Below are 17,299 nucleotides of genomic sequence, written 5' to 3' on the forward strand. Positions count from 1 at the left end.
AGCACATTTAGTTTAAAAACTGTCACATTATTTGACTTTGTCTGACAGAAATTCTCTTGCTTAGTAAGAACATGCAAAGCCAGAAATACTGATTCCATTTCATTTTCCCAGGCTCTGTTATGTGGTCTACTTGTTACATGTCCTGAGGATCCCCTGAGGTATTTAGAGGAAATGATCACTGCTGTAATGGAAAATGGTCTTGAAAGTCTTCTCTGGTAAGTACTGTTTTGATTTACGGTAGGGAGGTATTTTATTTTGAAGGTAAAACATTCATTGTATACTATCAAAAAAGGTCTTGCTAATGAATGTTTCCAATCTTAAGGTTGTCAAAGAATCCCTCCATAGGCTTTTTTTTATATATATATAATCATCGTGATTGTTTATTGAGCTAGGACATTTAGTTACCCCAAGTAGTTTTCAGTCTGTTATTTTTTTTTATATAAGTTTATTTATGTATTTATTTTTGGCTGTGTTGGGTCTTCGTTGCTGCACGCGGGCTTTCTCTAGTTGAGGAGAGCCTGGGGTATTCTTCTTTGCGGTGCGCGGGCTTCTCATTGTGGTGGCTTCTCTTGTTGCGGAGCACAGGCTCTAGGCGTGCGGGCTTCAGTAGTTGTGGCTCGCGGGCTCTAGAGCGCAGGCTCAGTAGTTGTGGCACACGGGCTTAGTTGCTCCGCGGCATGTGGGAGCTTCTCGGACCAGGGATCTAACCCGTGACCCCTGCGTTGGCAGGCGGATTCTTAACGACTGTGCCACCAGGGAAGTCCCCCTCCATAGGCTTTTAAGTCCCCCAAACTTCAATAGGAACAATTTCTCCACTGGTTCTTAAGTTAGAAACATAGCACACTCTCATCAACAATGTGTGCTCATAGGGCAGTTTATTTCAAGTTGAGGATGAGGACAAGGAGGTTATGCCTTCTTGGGGAGCACGGCAGAATCTTGAGGGGGAGTAGTTTGAAAAAGCCCTCCAGGTGATTCTGACATGCTTCTCCCAAGGGGAAGTGTTTTTCCTTCCCTTCCCTTCCCCTCCACTCATTAAAATCACTGATTTAATTATGGAACTAATTACTATGAAATGAAATTAATTTTTGACTGCATTTTATGATTTTATTAAAGGGATATGTGCATTGATCCATCAATGAAACCCAAAATTCGGAGACTGTCGGAAACTTACATGGAACAACTTTTTGGACTGGATGATCAGCTGGTAAGTATTATTAACCAAACATTCTACATATACATCTTAAGTTTGGATGGAAGCTCTCAAAAAGATTTTAGATTTCATGAGAGGTGTGAGGTCACACTGTTTTTGAAATTGGGGGCACTCAGAAACATGAAGGGACATCACATACACATATACAAACACCCCACCCCACTCCCCTACACACACATGCACAAAGCCACACTCATAGCAACCTCCCCAAATTTCCAAGAAGCATTTGGACAGGCAGTTATTCTTCCTCTTTCTGACAAAATCCTTCTACTAAATTTCCCCCTTTCTCCTTCTCCTCTTCTCTTGTATCTTTATAATGACAAAAATAGCATTATGGAAAGCTTTAAAGGAGGATATTTTCTTTCCGTTCTAATCTACTTCCTCTGTATTCCACGCCCCCTCCATTCTCTCTGCCATCCGCCTGGGAATTATGCTCACAAAGATATGGCCGAAACATTAATGAGATCTAACTTAAAAACCAGACCAAGTTAATGAAAGGAACAACCAGCTCCAACAGCTGGTTTTAATTCTGTAAAGAGGGCAAGGAAATAATTCAGAATATGGAGACTTTCAGAACAAAGACTGTGCACCTGAGAGAAGCTAAAATAGCAAAAGGCATGTGGGGAGAGAAAGAGCAACACGAATTAGATGTGTGTGGGACCATGTGTCATACCTCTAGATCCCAGGCTGGTGTCTCAGTGAGCACAGGCAGGGCTAGTTGCTGGTGACGTCAGGCACTGAAAAGTAGGATCAAAGCCATGGTCACGGTGGGTGCTGAGAGCCAGGAACAATCTGAAGCATCATTTAGAAGGATGGGTGGAGAGTAACACCAGATCCTAATCAGTGTTCTACAACAGAGAGACAGAAATAGAGGGGTGGGATATTTCTGCCAAGCCTGGGATGATTCAGAGGCACCAATACACTGGGAAGAACCCATATGTTTGATCATAGTTGATCTGCATCATGGTGTGTGGGTGTCTTAATGACTTTATCAACCACAGAACTTTGATCCACTATGGAGCGCAGATATCTGCAAACCGTGTTTTTGGAGGTGTTTGGGGGCAACCTCAGGAGCTGGGGAGAGAAGACCCAGGGGATGGGATTCTTGGTCCTCCCCTCCTCACCCCTTATCCTCTAGAATAGTACTGCACTGAGTATAATGTCACATGAAAAACGCTTGAAAACCATTGCTATAAGATCCTAAAATTATTAAAAACCACTGATCTAGAGGGGTAAATATTGTCAATATTTTGAAAATGACCTTATAAAACACAATCAGATTGTGTCCAATGTCTAGCTAGAAGCCTATAGAGAATCTTTAAAAGTTTGCACAGGGCTTCCCTGGTGTCACAGTGGTTGAGGGTCTGCCTGCCAATGCAGGGGACACGGGTTCGAGCCCTGGTCTGGGAAGATCCCACGTGCCGCGGAGCAGCTGGGCCCGTGAGCCACAATTACTGAGGCTGCGCGTCTGGAGCCTGTGCTCCGCAACAAGAGAGGCCGCGATAGTGAGAGGCCCGCGCACCGCGATGAAGAGTGGCCCCCGCTCGCCACAACTGGAGAAAGCCCTCGCACAGAAACGAAGACCCAACACAGCCATAAATAAATAAATAAATACTTAAAAAAAAAAAAAAGTTTGCACAGAATTCTAAGAGACGCTGTAGCTACTTCAAATCTAAAGTTTTATTTGAAAAGGAATTCATAGAGATATTTCATGACATTAAAAGCACAAAATATTGGAAGCTGATCCACATTTAGAAAGGAGTATGATAATTCACCAAGGCATAGAAAGTCTGCCCACTTCATAAGTTAGAAAAAACAGAAACTAGATGTGACTTTGCAAACTGTAAATCTCTAGGTGCCTAGGATTGCTTAGAGGGCTCAACCTAGGCTGGATAGATAATTCATTTCTCTTTCACCCTCAGAGAAAAACGAAGGTTTTTTTTTTTCCCACAAAGACATAAAACACTTTAATCCTCAATGTTTCTAATATTTTAAATTACAGTATACTAAATAAACATTAGCTTTGCTCCCCCCCCCCATTTTTCTTTCCTATACAGTTATAACTGCCAGAGAGTTTTTAATGTTTTGATAAAATATTTTACAGATCACAAACAATTGTAATTTTCCCCATGGATTATTAAGATTGCTTTGCATGGTTTCAGCGTGCAGTCATTTTTATGGCCTCACGCTATGAAGTCCTCCACAGCAAGGACATGCCTATTTATAAATATGTATTTGTTTCTATTTGTGCAAACAGAGAAGATTGAATACAAGAAACTGTGAGTAAGCCAAACAGTTACAAAAAAAACAAAAAGAGAGAAACTGCTCTCATGACAGTAGACAGAAAGACAGTTTAACTGTGTGTTCCAAGATTAAAGAATCAACCATTGTAAGGAGGAAACTAAATTCACAGACTTGATTCTCATTTCTTAGGAAATGAAATCTCCAGATAGGCCTACTAATTACAAGAAGAAAAGGCATCTGTAACATTAAAAACATCTTTTTATTACAGAAGAATTTAAATATGACTCAAAAGTAGAGAAAATATATAATGATCCCCCCTCATTCAGCTTAAACAATAATCAACATTTTGCCAATCTTGTTAATTATTCTCCCCTCCCCCTTTTTGTTGGAGTATTAGAAAGTAAATCCCAGGAATGGTATTACTTTACCAGTAAATACTTCAGTGTGCATCTTTAACAACAAATGGTGTTTTTAGAGAACATAGCACAGTGCAATTGTCTATGAAATGTAATGAAATGAGCAATAATTCCTGAATATCATCTAGTGATGATTACATACAGATATATATAGACTCCATATTCAGTCCATATTTGGGTTTTCCAAATTGCCTCGAAAATGCCTTTTCACATATGGCTCTGTTAAGTTGAAATCCATACAGGGTCCGCATATTACACTTGGTTGTTATGTATCTAATGTCTCTTGTCATCTGCAATAGTTCTCCTTTCTTCTTTTTTCCCACGCCGCTTACTTATTGAAGAAAACAGATCATCTGTCATGTAAAATGTCCCACATTCTCATTTCCTCTAGAATCCTTTCATTTGTTCTGTTTCTTGTATTTCCTGCAAGTTTGCAGTTAGATCTACAAACTCGATATTCAGGTTCTTTTTTCCTTCTTTTTCTCTGATGACAAGAATAATGCAGAGATGTTGGGTTCCTTCTAATGCATTGCATCAGGAGGCACCCATGGTCTGCCTGACATTAACTAATTGCTTATTAGTTTCATCCTACAACACCCATATGGTGGTTTTGAAATAACCATACCACAAGATCACTAACCAAAGAACTATGGAAAGCAGTTTAAGAAAATTATGCAATTCTTTTTGCTTTTAAGATATATATATCTTACCCGGTATTTTCATTAAAATAATACTTTTTTTGTGTGTCAATGGTCATCTTTTTTTTCTTTGATATAATTATGCTTTTTCAATTATTTGTAACATTACATGACAGCAAAAATCAAAACAATAAATGAGGAGTACTCAGAGAAGTATTGCTCCCTTTCCTGCCTCTTTATCTACTCTATTCCATCCCTTTCTCTAGGTAACCAGTTTTAGTAGCTTTTAGTTTATCACTCCATTGTTTTTTTTGAAAAAATATGAGCAAATACATGTATTCCCCGCCCCCTTGACTTCTTACACAGAAGTAGCAGACTACATATAGCCTTCTGCTTCTTGCTTTTCTCACTCAATATGTCTTGGAGATCACTCCCTTATACGACTTTTAAAATGATGCTATCAGAGAGAGCACTGCGTAACAAAACTCGAAAATCTAAATGAAAGATGTGGACTTAAAAAGTCTTACTGATATAACAACCAAAGCTTAACTATGAAAAGGAAACTTAACTTTATGAACCCAGGGGCTGGGGTTTTAATAATTTGGGAGAAGCAGACAGATCTTGTGCCCTAAACAAGATAACCACATCCTATATCCTTGCTGGTTTGCAAAAGTAGTCTTTTGAGATTGGGTAGATTACTGTTTCCTGAGGAGGAATCAAAATAAGTGTTACTGTAATCTGGAAGGAATAAAAATAATGAAGTATAGAAATAGTGAAGATACAAACTAGATTCATATTGTTTACTTTAGGATAAGTTTAAATATAAAATAAGTAATAATAGCTAATGATATAGCATTTATGTATGTGTGTCTGCTGTGTATGGCATTTGAGAGTTCTAAGGAACATCTTTGTAAGTTTTTAATTTAGTTTAAGTTGTTTCAGGGACTTTACCTAATGAAATTTGCAATAAACATTTACATGTTTAAGAAAAATTAATTTTTCCAAGTTGTACTGAATTAACTATGTGTTTATTAAACAGAGCTCTAAAATACAACTAGCAGTGAGTGTTTCCCTCCATGCACAAAAGCTCCTTGAGCATTAAATGGTCTGTCAATAATTTGAAGAAGGTCAAAAAATAAGAAAACTACTCAGCATGAAAAATCCTATACTTATGTCAGGCCATGGTACTGTATGTTAGACTGTGCTCACTTCTGCATTAAAGACATGGTTTCTTTTTACTATTGTTGTTATTACTATTAACTTTTATAGCCTATGATAAATAAACAATTCAGAGTTGGGAGGGATTTAAATTAATGCATTCAACACATATTTATAAACTCTTAGTCTGTTCAGGATGCTATAATGAAAATATCATAGACTGGGTGGTTACAAACAAGAGAAATTTATTTCTCACAGTTCTGGAGGCTGGGAAGTCCAAGATCAAGGTGCTGGCAGATTTGATGTCTTGAGAGCCTGCTTCCTGGTTCATAAACTGCCATCTTCTTGCTATACTCTTACATGGCAGAAGGGGAGACGGAAAGCTCTGGGGTCTCTTTTTGTTTATTTATTTATTTATTTAATCTTTGGCTGCGTTGGGTCTTCATTGCTGCATGTGGGCTTTCTCTAGTTGCGGCGAGCAGGGGCTACTCTTCATTGTGGTGCGTGGGCTTCTCATTTCCATGGCTTCTCTTGTTGCAGAGCACGGGCTCTAGGCGCGTGGGCTTCAGTAGTTGTGGCACGTGGGCTCAGTAGTTGTGGTGCACAGGCTCTAGAGCGCAGGCTCAGTAGTAGTGGCACATGGGCTTAACTGCTCCATGGCATGTGGGATCTTCCCAGACCAGGGCTTGAACCCGTGTCCCCTGAATTGGCAGGCAGATTCTTAACAACTGTGCCACCAGGGAAGCCCATCTGGCGTCTCTTTTTTAAAGGCACTAATCTCATTCATGAAAGCTCCACCCTCATGACCTAATCACCTCCAAAAGGCCCCACCTCCAAATACCATCACACTGGGGATTAGGTTTCAGCAGATGAATTTTGGGGAACACAAACATTCAATCTATAGCAAACTCCATACTATTTTGCTAGCATTATTCTAGAATGATACTATATGGGATATTAATAAAGCTCACAAATGAAATAAAGGCATGGTGCTTTAAAATATGGTAAGATATGTTAAGACAATTAATATACAATTTCTTGTTTCAAGGATTAACTGAGCAAAAAAAGGAATTGCCCACCAGAAGAAAAATTATGTTATAATATGCCAGAAACCAAAAATTATAATCTGAAGTTAATGATTAACTTATACTATACTAGGTACATCAAATATTATAGAAGTAAAACCTTTTTTCTATAGGTATTATTTAAATACATCCATTTTCTCATATATAATAAAGTGAGTATCTTACAAAGTTAAAAATTAATGGGGGGATTTCCCTGGTGGCACAGTGGTTAAGAATCCGCCTGCCAATACCGGGGACACTGGTTTGATCCCTGGTCTGGGAAGATCCCACATGCTCTGGAGCAACTAAGCCCGTGCACCACAACTACTGAGCCTGCACTCTAGAGCCTGCGAGCCACAACTACTGATGCCACGCACCTAGAGCCTGTGCTCCGCAACAAGAGAAGCCACCGCAATGAGAAGCCCACGCACCGTAATGAAAAGTAGCCCCCGCTCTCCGCAACTAGAGAAAACGCTCAGCAACGAAGACCCATCACAGCCAAAAAAAAAAAAAAAAAAAGAAAAGTAATGGGACCAATTACTACTGACATCAAAGAGCCATAAATTCAGTATCTGTTTGTAAGTTAGCATTAATGATTTGTAATGGTATTTCATTATCTTTTCATTTATTACAAAATTTCCCCAGGTCTCACCATCCTGGGATAGTAACAGTGTTGATAGTAGTATCCCAAATTTCACTGCTTCTAGCCCCTATCTTCATAACACAGGAGGTTGGTTTCTCCTTAAAATTCCAACCAATTGCTTCTGGGAATCTCAAAGCTGTCCTGTGTGAATTCAAGAAATCCAAGTGTCTCTGTCCCAAACCTGTGAAGCCATCTGAAGGTGGAGGCTTAGTGCTGCTGCTGTTGCCTTCCTAAGAGCTTTGATGTCCAACTGAGGTGGAGTAAAGATACCTATGTTATGTTAACCTACTGTTAATATAATACTATCTTTACTCTTAAAGAATGTACAGAAGGTACAGACGATTTCAGCAATCCTCAGTGAGCCATTCCCACATTAATGTGTGTTATTGTGAATAACTGCAAGTGATATCTGCATCTCTTTCAGCATATTCCACAGTTTAGACTTTTAATTTATATAGTTTTCCTATTCCTGCTTGGCAAGTGAGGCATTCTTGTATTTTTTTTAAGAGAATCTCATTTTCTACTCTTTTTTTTTTTGAGTTTGGGCTCATCCTCTAATTTTATTTATTTATTTTTATTTAAAAATTTTTATTGGAGGGTAGTTGATTTACAATGTTGTGTAAGTTTCAGGTACAGCAAAGTGGATTAGTTATACACATACATATATCCGCTCTTTTTTAGATTCTTTTCCCATATAGGCCATTACAGAGTATTGAGTAAAGTTCCCTGTGCTGTACAGTAGGTCCTTATTAGTTATCTATTTTTTTTTTTTTAGTTATTTCTGAGATATACATTTTAAAGTAATAACTAGGATTATGACTTATAACATTATACCAGAACATATAAGATTTTTAGAAATTTCATGTAATGTCTGAAACATTTATATTAACATATTTCCATACAAATAACCGAATGAAAGTTTAGTATTAGTTGTTTTGTTTGTTTTTTTATACTGCAGGTTCTTATTAGTCATCAATTTTATACACATCAGTGTATACATGTCAATCCCAATCGCCCAATTCAGCACACCACCATCCCCACCCCACCACAGTTTTCCCCCCTTGGTGTCCATATGTCTGTTCTCTACATCTGTGTCTCAACTTCTGCCCTGCAAACCGGCTCATCTGTACCATTTTTCTAGGTTCCACATACATGCGTTAATATACGATATTTGTTTTTCTCTTTCTGACTTACTTCACTCTGTATGACAGTCTCTAGATCCATCCACATCTCAACAAATGACTCAACTTCATTCCTTTTTATGGCTGAGTAATATTCCATTGTATATATGTACCACAGCTTCTTTATCCATTTGTCTGTTGATGGGCATTTAGGTTGCTTCCATGACCTGGCTATTGTAAATAGTGCTGCAATGAACATTCGGGTGCATGTGTCTTTTTGAATTACGGTTTTCTCTGGGTATATGCCCAGTAGTGGGATTGCTGGGTCATATGGTAATTCTATTTTTAGTTTTTTAAGGAACCTCCATATTGTTCTCCATAGTGGCTGTATCAATTTACATGCCCACCAACAGTGCAAGAGGGTTCCCTTTTCACCACACCCTCTCCAGCATTTGTTGTTTGTAGATTTTCTGATGATGCCCATTCTAACTGGTGTGAGGTGATACCTCATTGTAGTTTTGATTTGCATTTCTCTAATAATTAGTGATGTTGAGCATCTTTTCATGTGCTTCGTGGCCATCTGTATGTCTTCTTTGGAGAAATGTCTATTTAGGTCTTCTGCCCATTTTTGGATTGGGGTGTTTGTTTCTTTAATATTGAGCTGAATGAGCTGTTTATATATTTTGGAGATTAATCCTTTGTCCGTTGATTCGTTTGCAAATATTTTCTCCCATTCTGAGGGTTGTCTTTTCGTCTTGTTTATGGTTTCCTTTGCTGTGCAAAAGCTTTGAAGTTTCATTAGGTCCCATTTGTTTATTTTTGTTTTTATTTCCATTACTCTAGGAGGTGGATCAAAAAAGATCTTGCTGTGATTTATGTCAAAGAGTGTTCTTCCTATGTTTTCCTCTAAGAGTTTTATAGTGTCCAGTCTTACATTTAGGTCTCTAATCCATTTTGAGTTTATTTTTGTGTATGGTGTTAGGGAGTATTCTAATTTCATTCTTTTACATGTAGCTGTCCAGTTTTCCCAGCACCACTTATTGAAGAGACTGTCTTTTCTCCATTGTATATCTTTGCCTCCCTTGTCATAGATTAGTTGACCATAGGTGCGTGGGTTTATCTCTGGGCTTTCTATCTTGTTCCATTGATCTATGTTTCTGTTTTTGTGCCAGTACCATATTGTCTTGATTACTGTAGCTTTGTAGTATAGTCTGAAGTCAGGGCGTCTGATTCCTCCAGCTCCGTTTTTTTCCCTCAAGACTGCTTTGGCTATTCGGGGTCTTTTGTGTCTCCATACAAATTTTAAGATGATTTGTTCTAGCTCCGTAAAAAATGCCATTGGTAACTTGATAGGGATTGCATTGAATCTGTAGATTGCTTTGGGTAGTATAGTCATTTTCACAATGTTGATTCTTCCAATCCAAGAACATGGTATATCTCTCCATCTGTTGGTATCATCTTTAATTTCTTTCATCAGTGTCTTATAGTTTTCTGCATACAGGTCTTTTGTCTCCCTAGGTAGGTTTATTCCTAGGTATTTTATTCTTTTTGTTGCAGTGGTAAATGGGAGTGTTTCCATAATTTCTCTTTCAGATTTTTCATCATTAGTGTATAGGAATGCAAGAGATTTCTGTGCATTAATTTTGTATCCTGCAACTTTACCATATTCATTAATTAGCTCTAGCAGTTTTCTGGTGGCAGTTTTAGGATTCTCTATGTATAGTATCATGTCATCTGCAAACAGTGACAGTTTTACTTCTTCTTTTCCAATTTGTATTCCTTTTATTTCTTTTTCTTCTCTGATTGCCGTGGCTAGGACTTCAAGAACTATGTTGAATAATAGTGGTGAGAGTGGACATCCTTGTCTCGTTCCTGATCTTAGAGGAAATGCTTTCAGTTTTTCACCATTGAGAATGATGTTTGCTGTGGGTTTGTCATATATGGCCTTTATTATGTTGAGGTAGGTTCCCTCTATGCCCACTTTCTGGAGAGTTTTTATCATAAATGGGTGTTGAATTTTGTCAAAAGCTTTTTCTGCATATATTGAGATGATCATATGGTTTTTATTCTTCAATTTGTTAATATGGTGTATCACATTGATTGATTTGCGTATATTGAAGAATCCTTGCATCCCTGGGATAAATCCCACTTGATCGTGGAGTATGATCCTTTTAATGTGTTGTTGGATTCTGTTTGCTAGTATTTTGTTGAGGATTTTTACATCTATATTCATCAGTGATATTGGTCTGTAATTTTCTTTTTTTGTAGTGTCTTTGTCTCGTTTTGGTATCAGGGTGATGGTGGCCTCATAGAATGAGTTTGGGAGTGTTCCTTCCTCTGCAATTTTTTGGAAGAGTTTGAGAAGGGTAGGTGTTAGCTCTTCTCTAAATGTTTGATAGAATTCACCTGTGAAGCCATCTGGTCCTGGACTTTTGTTTGTTGGAAGATTTTTAATCACAGTTTCAATTTCATTACTTGTGATTGGTCTGTTCATATTTTCTGCTTCTTTCTGCTTCTTCCTGTTTTGGAAGGTTATACCTTTCTAAGAATTTGTCCATTTCTTCCAGGTTGTCCATTTTATTGGCATAAAGTTGCTTGTAGTAGACTCTTAGGATGCTTTGTATTTCTGCAGTGTCTGTTGTAACTTCTCCTTTTTCATTTCTGATTATATTGATTTGAGTCCTCTCCCTCTTTTTCTTGATGAGTCTGGCTAATGGCTTATCAATTTTGTTTATCTTCTCAAAGAACCAGCTTTTAGTTTTATTGATCTTTGCTATTGTTTTCTTTGTTTCTATTTCATTTATTTCTGCTCTGATCTTTATGATTTCTTTCCTTCTGCTAACTTTGGGTTTTGTTTGTTCTTCTTTCTCTAGTTTCTTTAGGTGTAAGGTTAGATTGTTTACTTGAGATTTTTCTTGTTTCTTTAGGTAGGCTTGTATAGCTATAAACTTCCCTCTTAGAACTGCTTTTGCTGCATCCCATAGGTTTTGGGTTGTCGTGTTTTCATTGTCATTTGTCTCTAGGTATTTTTTGATTTCCTCTCTGATTTCTTCAGTGATCTCTTGGTTATTTAGTAACGTATTGTTTATCCTCCATGTGTTTGTGTTTTTTACGTTTTTTCCCCTGTAATTCATTTCTAATCTCATAGCGTTGTGGTCAGAAAAGATGCTTGATATGATTTCAATTTTCTTAAATTTACTGAGGCTTGATTTGTGACCCAAGATGTGATCTATCCTGGAGAATGTTCCGTGCGCACTTGAGAAGAACGTGTAATCTGCTGTTTTTGGATGGAATGTCCTATAAATATCAATTAAATCTATCTGGTCTATTGTGTCATTTAAAGCTTCTGTTTCCTTATTTATTTTCATTTTGGATGATCTGTCCATTGGTGTAAGTGAGGTGTTAAAGTCCCCCACTATTATTGTGTTACTGTCAATTTCCTCTTTTATAGCTGTTAGCAGTTGCCTTATGTAATGAGGTGCTCCTATGTTGGGTGCATATATACTTATAATTGTTATATCTTCTTCTTCGATTGATCCCTTGATCATTATGTAGTGTCCTTCCTTGTCTCTTGTAACATTCTTTACTTTAAAGTCTATTTTATCTGATATGAGTATAGCTACTCCAGCTTTCTTTTGATTTCCATTTGCATGGAATATCTTTTTCCATCCCCTCACTTTCAGTCTGTATGTGTCCCTAGGTCTAAAGTGGGTCTCTTGTAGACAGCATATATATGGGTCTTGTTTTTGTATCCATTCAGCAAGCCTGTGTCTTTTGGCTGGAGCATTTAATCCATTCATGTTTAAGGTAATTATCGATATGTATGTTCCTATGACCATTTTCTTAATTGTTTTGGGTTTGTTTTTGTAGGTCCTTTTCTTCTCTTGTGTTTCCCACTTAGAGAAGTTCCTTTAACATTTGTTGTAGAGCTGGTTTGGTGGTGCTGAATTCTCTTAGCTTTTGCTTGTCTGTAAAGCTTTTGATTTCTCCATCAAATCTAAATGAGATCCTTGCCGGGTAGAGTAATCTTGGTTGTAGGTTCTTCCCTTTCATCACTTTAAGTATATCATGCCACTCCCTTCTGGCTTGTAGAGTTTCTGCTGAGAAATCAGCTGTTAACCTTATGGGAGTTCCCTTGTATGTTATTTGTCGTTTTTCCCTTGCTGCTTTCAGTAATTTTTCTTTGTCTTTAATTTTTGCCACTTTGATTACTATGTGTCTCGGCGTGCTTCTCCTTGGGTTTATCCTGTATGGGACTCTCTGTGCTTCCTGGACTTGGGTGGCTATTTCCTTTCCCATGTTAGGGAAGTTTTTGACTATAATCTCTTCAAATATTTTCTCTGGTCCTTTCTCTCTCTCTTCTCCTTCTGGGACCCCTGTAATGCGAATGTTGTTGCGTTTAATGTTGTCCCAGAGGTCTCTTAGGCTGTCTTCATTTCTTTTCATTCTTTTTTCTTTAGTCTGTTCCGCAGCAGTGAATTCCACCATTCTGTCTTCCAGGTCACTTATCCGTTCTTCTGCCTCAGTTATTCTACTATTGATTCCTTCTAGTGCAGTTTTCATTTCAGTTATTGTATTGGTCATCTCTGTTTGTTTGTTCTTTAATTCTTCTAGGTCTTTGTTAATCATTTCTTGCATCTTCTCAATCTTTGCCTCCATTCTTATTCCAAGGTCCTGGATCATCTTCACTATCATTATTCTGAATTCTTTTTCTGGAAGGTTGCCTATCTCCACTTCATTTAGTTGTTTTTCTGGGGTTTTTTCTTGTTCCTTCATCTGGTATATAGCCCTCTGCCTTTTCATTTGTCTATCTTTCTGTAAATGTGGTTTCTATTCCACAGGCTGCAGGACTGTAGTTTTTCTTGCTTCTGCTGTCTGCCCTCTGGTGGTTGAGGCTATCTAAGAGGCTTGATGGGAGGCTCTGGAGGTGGGTAGAGCTGACTGTTGCTGTGGCGGTCAGAGCTCCGTAAAACTTTAATCCACTTGACTGTTGATGGGTGGGGCTGGGTTCCCTCCCTGTTGGTTGTTTTGCCTGAGGCAACCCAACACTGGAGCCTACCCGGGCTCTTTGGTGGGGCTAATGGCAGACTCTTGGAGGGCTCACGCCAAGGAGTACTTCCCAGAACCTCCGCTGCCAGTGTCCTTGTCCCCACGGTGAAACAGAGCCAGCCCCCGCCTCTGCAGGAGACCCCCTAACACCAGCAGTTATGTCTGGTTCAGTCTCCCCCAGGGTCACTGCTCCTTCCCCTGGGTCCCGATGCACACACTATTTTGTGTGCGCCCTCCAAGAGTGGGGTCTCTGTTTCCCCCAGTCCTGTCGAAGTCCTGCAATCAATTCCCACTAGGCTTCAAAGTCTGATTCTCTATGAATTCCTCCTCCCGTTGCCGGACCCCCAGGTTGGGAAGCCTGACGTGGGGCTCAGAACGTTCACTTCAGTGGGTGGACTTCTGTGGTATAAGTGCTCGCCAGTCTGTGAGTCACCCACCCAGCAGTTATGGGATTTGATTTTACTCTGATTGTGCCCCTCCTACTGTCTCACTGTGGCTTCTCCTCTGTCCTTGGACGTGGGGTATCCTCCTTGGTGAAGACCAGTGTCTTCCTGTCGATGATCGTCCAGCAGCCAGTTGTGATTCTGGTGCTCTCGCAAGAGGGAGTGAGAGCACGTCCTTCTACTCCACCATCTTGGTTAATCCAAAAACTCGTTGCTCGTTATCTATTTTATATATAGTAGTGTGTATATGTCAATCCCAATCTCCCAATTTATTCCTCCCTCATTTTCTACCCTTGAGAAGGCAAAATCATTCAGCTTAATAGTGACCAGCCAACTCACAACTATCAATAATTCCTATCAATATACTTGATAATAATAATGCCATAGTACTTACCTGAAATGCTTTAAAGTAAGTGCAATATAATGGGAAAATTTTAAGCTGTGATTTTAACTTTTAAAAAAATGGGTAATAGGCATACACAATAAAATTCCAGAATATATAAATGGTATATAGTTCTTCTAGTCTGTTCCTGTCTCCCTACTGCCTTATTCTACTTCCCAAATGCAACCATCACTCTCATTCTCTTGTACATCTTCCAGAGGTAGCCTGTGCATTCCATTTATTTCTAATGCTTGTTATTTCATTTCTTTATTTTAGGTGACTCCAGAATTAATGATAAAAGCATGTACTTTTTATGCTGGACGCTTACTGAAGACCCACTTTTAGTAAGAACATGATTTTTATACACTATTTCTTCCTCTTTGTGTTATTCTTGACATTCTCCATGTGAAGAACAGCTCACTTTTGGCCAGTTGTGCTGATTTTACCTGTTTAATCTTTTTTTAAAATTAATTAATTAATGGGTTTATTTTTGGCTGCATTGGGTCTTCGTTGCTATGGGCGGGCTTTCTCTAGTTGCAGCGAGCGGGGGCTACTCTTCCTTGCAGTGCACGTGCTTCTCATTGCGGTGGCTTCTCTTGTTGTGGAGCACGGGCTCTAGGGTGCGTGGGCTCAGTAGTTGTGGCGCATGGGCTTAGTTGCTCCATGGCATGTGGGATCCTCCCAGACCAGGGCTCGAACCCGTGTCCCCCTGCATTGGCAGGCGGATTCTTAACCACTGCGCCACCACGGAAGTCCCTACCTATTTAATCTTGTTTCCACCATTTTGTATTATATATTTCTTTCTTTCTTTCTTTTTTTTTTTTTAGTAAGCGGTACCTTATTTTTATTTATTTATTTATTTTTGGCTGTGTTGGGTCCCCGTTCCCGTGCGAGGGCTTTCTCTAGTTGTGGTAAGCGGGGGCCACTCCTCATCGTGGTGCACGGGCCTCTCACTATCGCAGCCTCTCTTGTTGCGGAGCACAGGCTCCAGACGCGCAGGCTCAGTAGTTGTGGCTCATGGGCCTAGTTGCTCCGCGGCACGTGGGATCCTCCCAGACCAGGGCTCGAACCCATGTCCCCTGCATTGGCAGGCAGACTCCCAACCACTGCACCACCAGGGAAGCCCCTATGTTTCTTTTATATTTAATTGGTTTTTACTTAGTTAAAAGATGTTCTTTACTTCTTTGAGGTGTCACTTTTTTTTTTTTAATAGAACTTCAAAATTGAAAGTATAGGTCCACAATCCGCTTATCTGAAGCCCTTGGAGACAACATGTTTTGGAATCTAGATTCCCTTTCTAAGAAAAATTTTTAGAAAGGAAATCTCTGCACATACTGTGTACTGTATAACGTGTTCAGTGGTGTCTGGGATGGCACGTTCGAACCAAACATATCTGAACATATTAGTATTTCAACAGTAAAACATATATGTATATTCTTACTAAATAAAATGAAGAAAGACTATGAACAGCTATGTGTCAGATTCAGAGAGGTTTTGATGCAAAATTAGTTTAGGTCAGGTCTAGCTTTGCCCTTAAATAGGTTATGGAAAAAAAAAAAAACAACTTTTGGATTTCAGAGCTTTCTGGGCTTTAGAAATGTAGACAAGGGAAGTGCAAGCTTAAAGGAAATGCAAGGACTGGCTGTAAATAAAACAATAAAAATAATTTAACAATTTCTTTCATGCTGTGGTTTTTGAGGAGGTAAAGGAAGCCCAGTGTATTTATTCTTCTCTCTCTCAATTTATTTACTAATGTATTGCCGTAACATCAAAATATTATGTTTCTGTATTTTCTGCTTACAGCACGTGGAGAGAGATAGCAATACCTCCTACAAATGAAGATGACCTTCTGGCTGAAAAAATGGAAAAATCAATAGAATATGACAATTGCAGACTTAAAAAATGTGTATTTTGTCACTGGCACTCTTATGTGAAAGGTCGAAAAGAACGACTTAAAGGTAAATCATGACATAGTAACAATTGGTTTTTTGTTTTCATGTATCCAAAGTTTCAACAAACTTAACAGTTAAACATAATTTGTACTAAAGAATTTTTTATTATTTTTATGTCTAGAGGATTGTCAGGAAATGTAAAGCCACTAATTTAAAATATTTAATGAGATTTGTCTCAAAGGGTTTTAGTGTAATAGAAAACAGGCATATTTAAAATAAAATTCTATATGTATTTGTGTGATATATGTATACAAGTTTCAACATAAATAGGGATCTACTATTAACTTTTTTACATAATAGAGAGCTGGTATAGATATAGATAGATAGATAGATATCAAAACTGACTATTTTTTGTAGAGAGCTCTTCATTCTTTATAAATATTTCATTTAATGAATACCTGAGAAAACTTAAAGAAAAATAAGTTTAAGTTTTACTTAAACCCTTGATAATTGTAATCAGTGGACAGTGCATGTATGTGCTCTTAGGAGCAGGAATAGAGATTTTATCCAGCTCACTAGATACTGATTTGTTTATGGCTGCTGCAAATCAGAGAATCATTTCCTCTTGATTGGCTCCTGTTGGTACCTCAGAGTGGACCCTCTGACGGTTTTAACATAAGGGTACTGGGTCTCTATTTCTGAGAGGAAACAATTATCTGAGTGTGGTGTCCCCAAGGCCTGCCTTAATCATCCTCCTTCCCGGCCTGGCCCCTATGTTTGAGCTTTGGACCCCTGGTTTAAAAAAAAAAAAAAAAAAAAAAAAAATATATATATATATATATATATATATATATATATATATATATATAAAAAATATATATATATATATATATGGAGCAATCTATTTAATCATAGGGTATTTAACTAAATCAGAATACTACCTCATGATTGTATTTCTATGAATAAATTTGGAAGTTCTGGTTTTATAAAGAACAGATTTGTTAAAAAAGAAATGATATATATCTTGACATTTTATTGC

The 17,299-nt window shown here is 38.3% G+C and overlaps 1 protein-coding gene across 1 annotated transcript in view; it reads left to right on the plus strand.

The window, feature by feature from the left end:
• FBXL13 (F-box and leucine rich repeat protein 13) overlaps window positions 1-17,299 on the plus strand; it is a 186,124-nt gene that overhangs the window by 15,835 nt on the left and 152,990 nt on the right. The window contains exons 2-5 of the mRNA XM_061198232.1: window positions 112-215; window positions 1,114-1,204; window positions 14,645-14,712; window positions 16,172-16,326. Coding sequence (XP_061054215.1) covers window positions 112-215; window positions 1,114-1,204; window positions 14,645-14,712; window positions 16,172-16,326 — 418 coding nt within the window. The remainder of the gene's footprint in view (window positions 1-111; window positions 216-1,113; window positions 1,205-14,644; window positions 14,713-16,171; window positions 16,327-17,299) is intronic.

The sequence above is a fragment of the Eubalaena glacialis genome, chromosome 8 (genome assembly GCF_028564815.1).
Source record: "Eubalaena glacialis isolate mEubGla1 chromosome 8, mEubGla1.1.hap2.+ XY, whole genome shotgun sequence".
NCBI lineage: Eukaryota > Metazoa > Chordata > Mammalia > Artiodactyla > Balaenidae > Eubalaena > Eubalaena glacialis.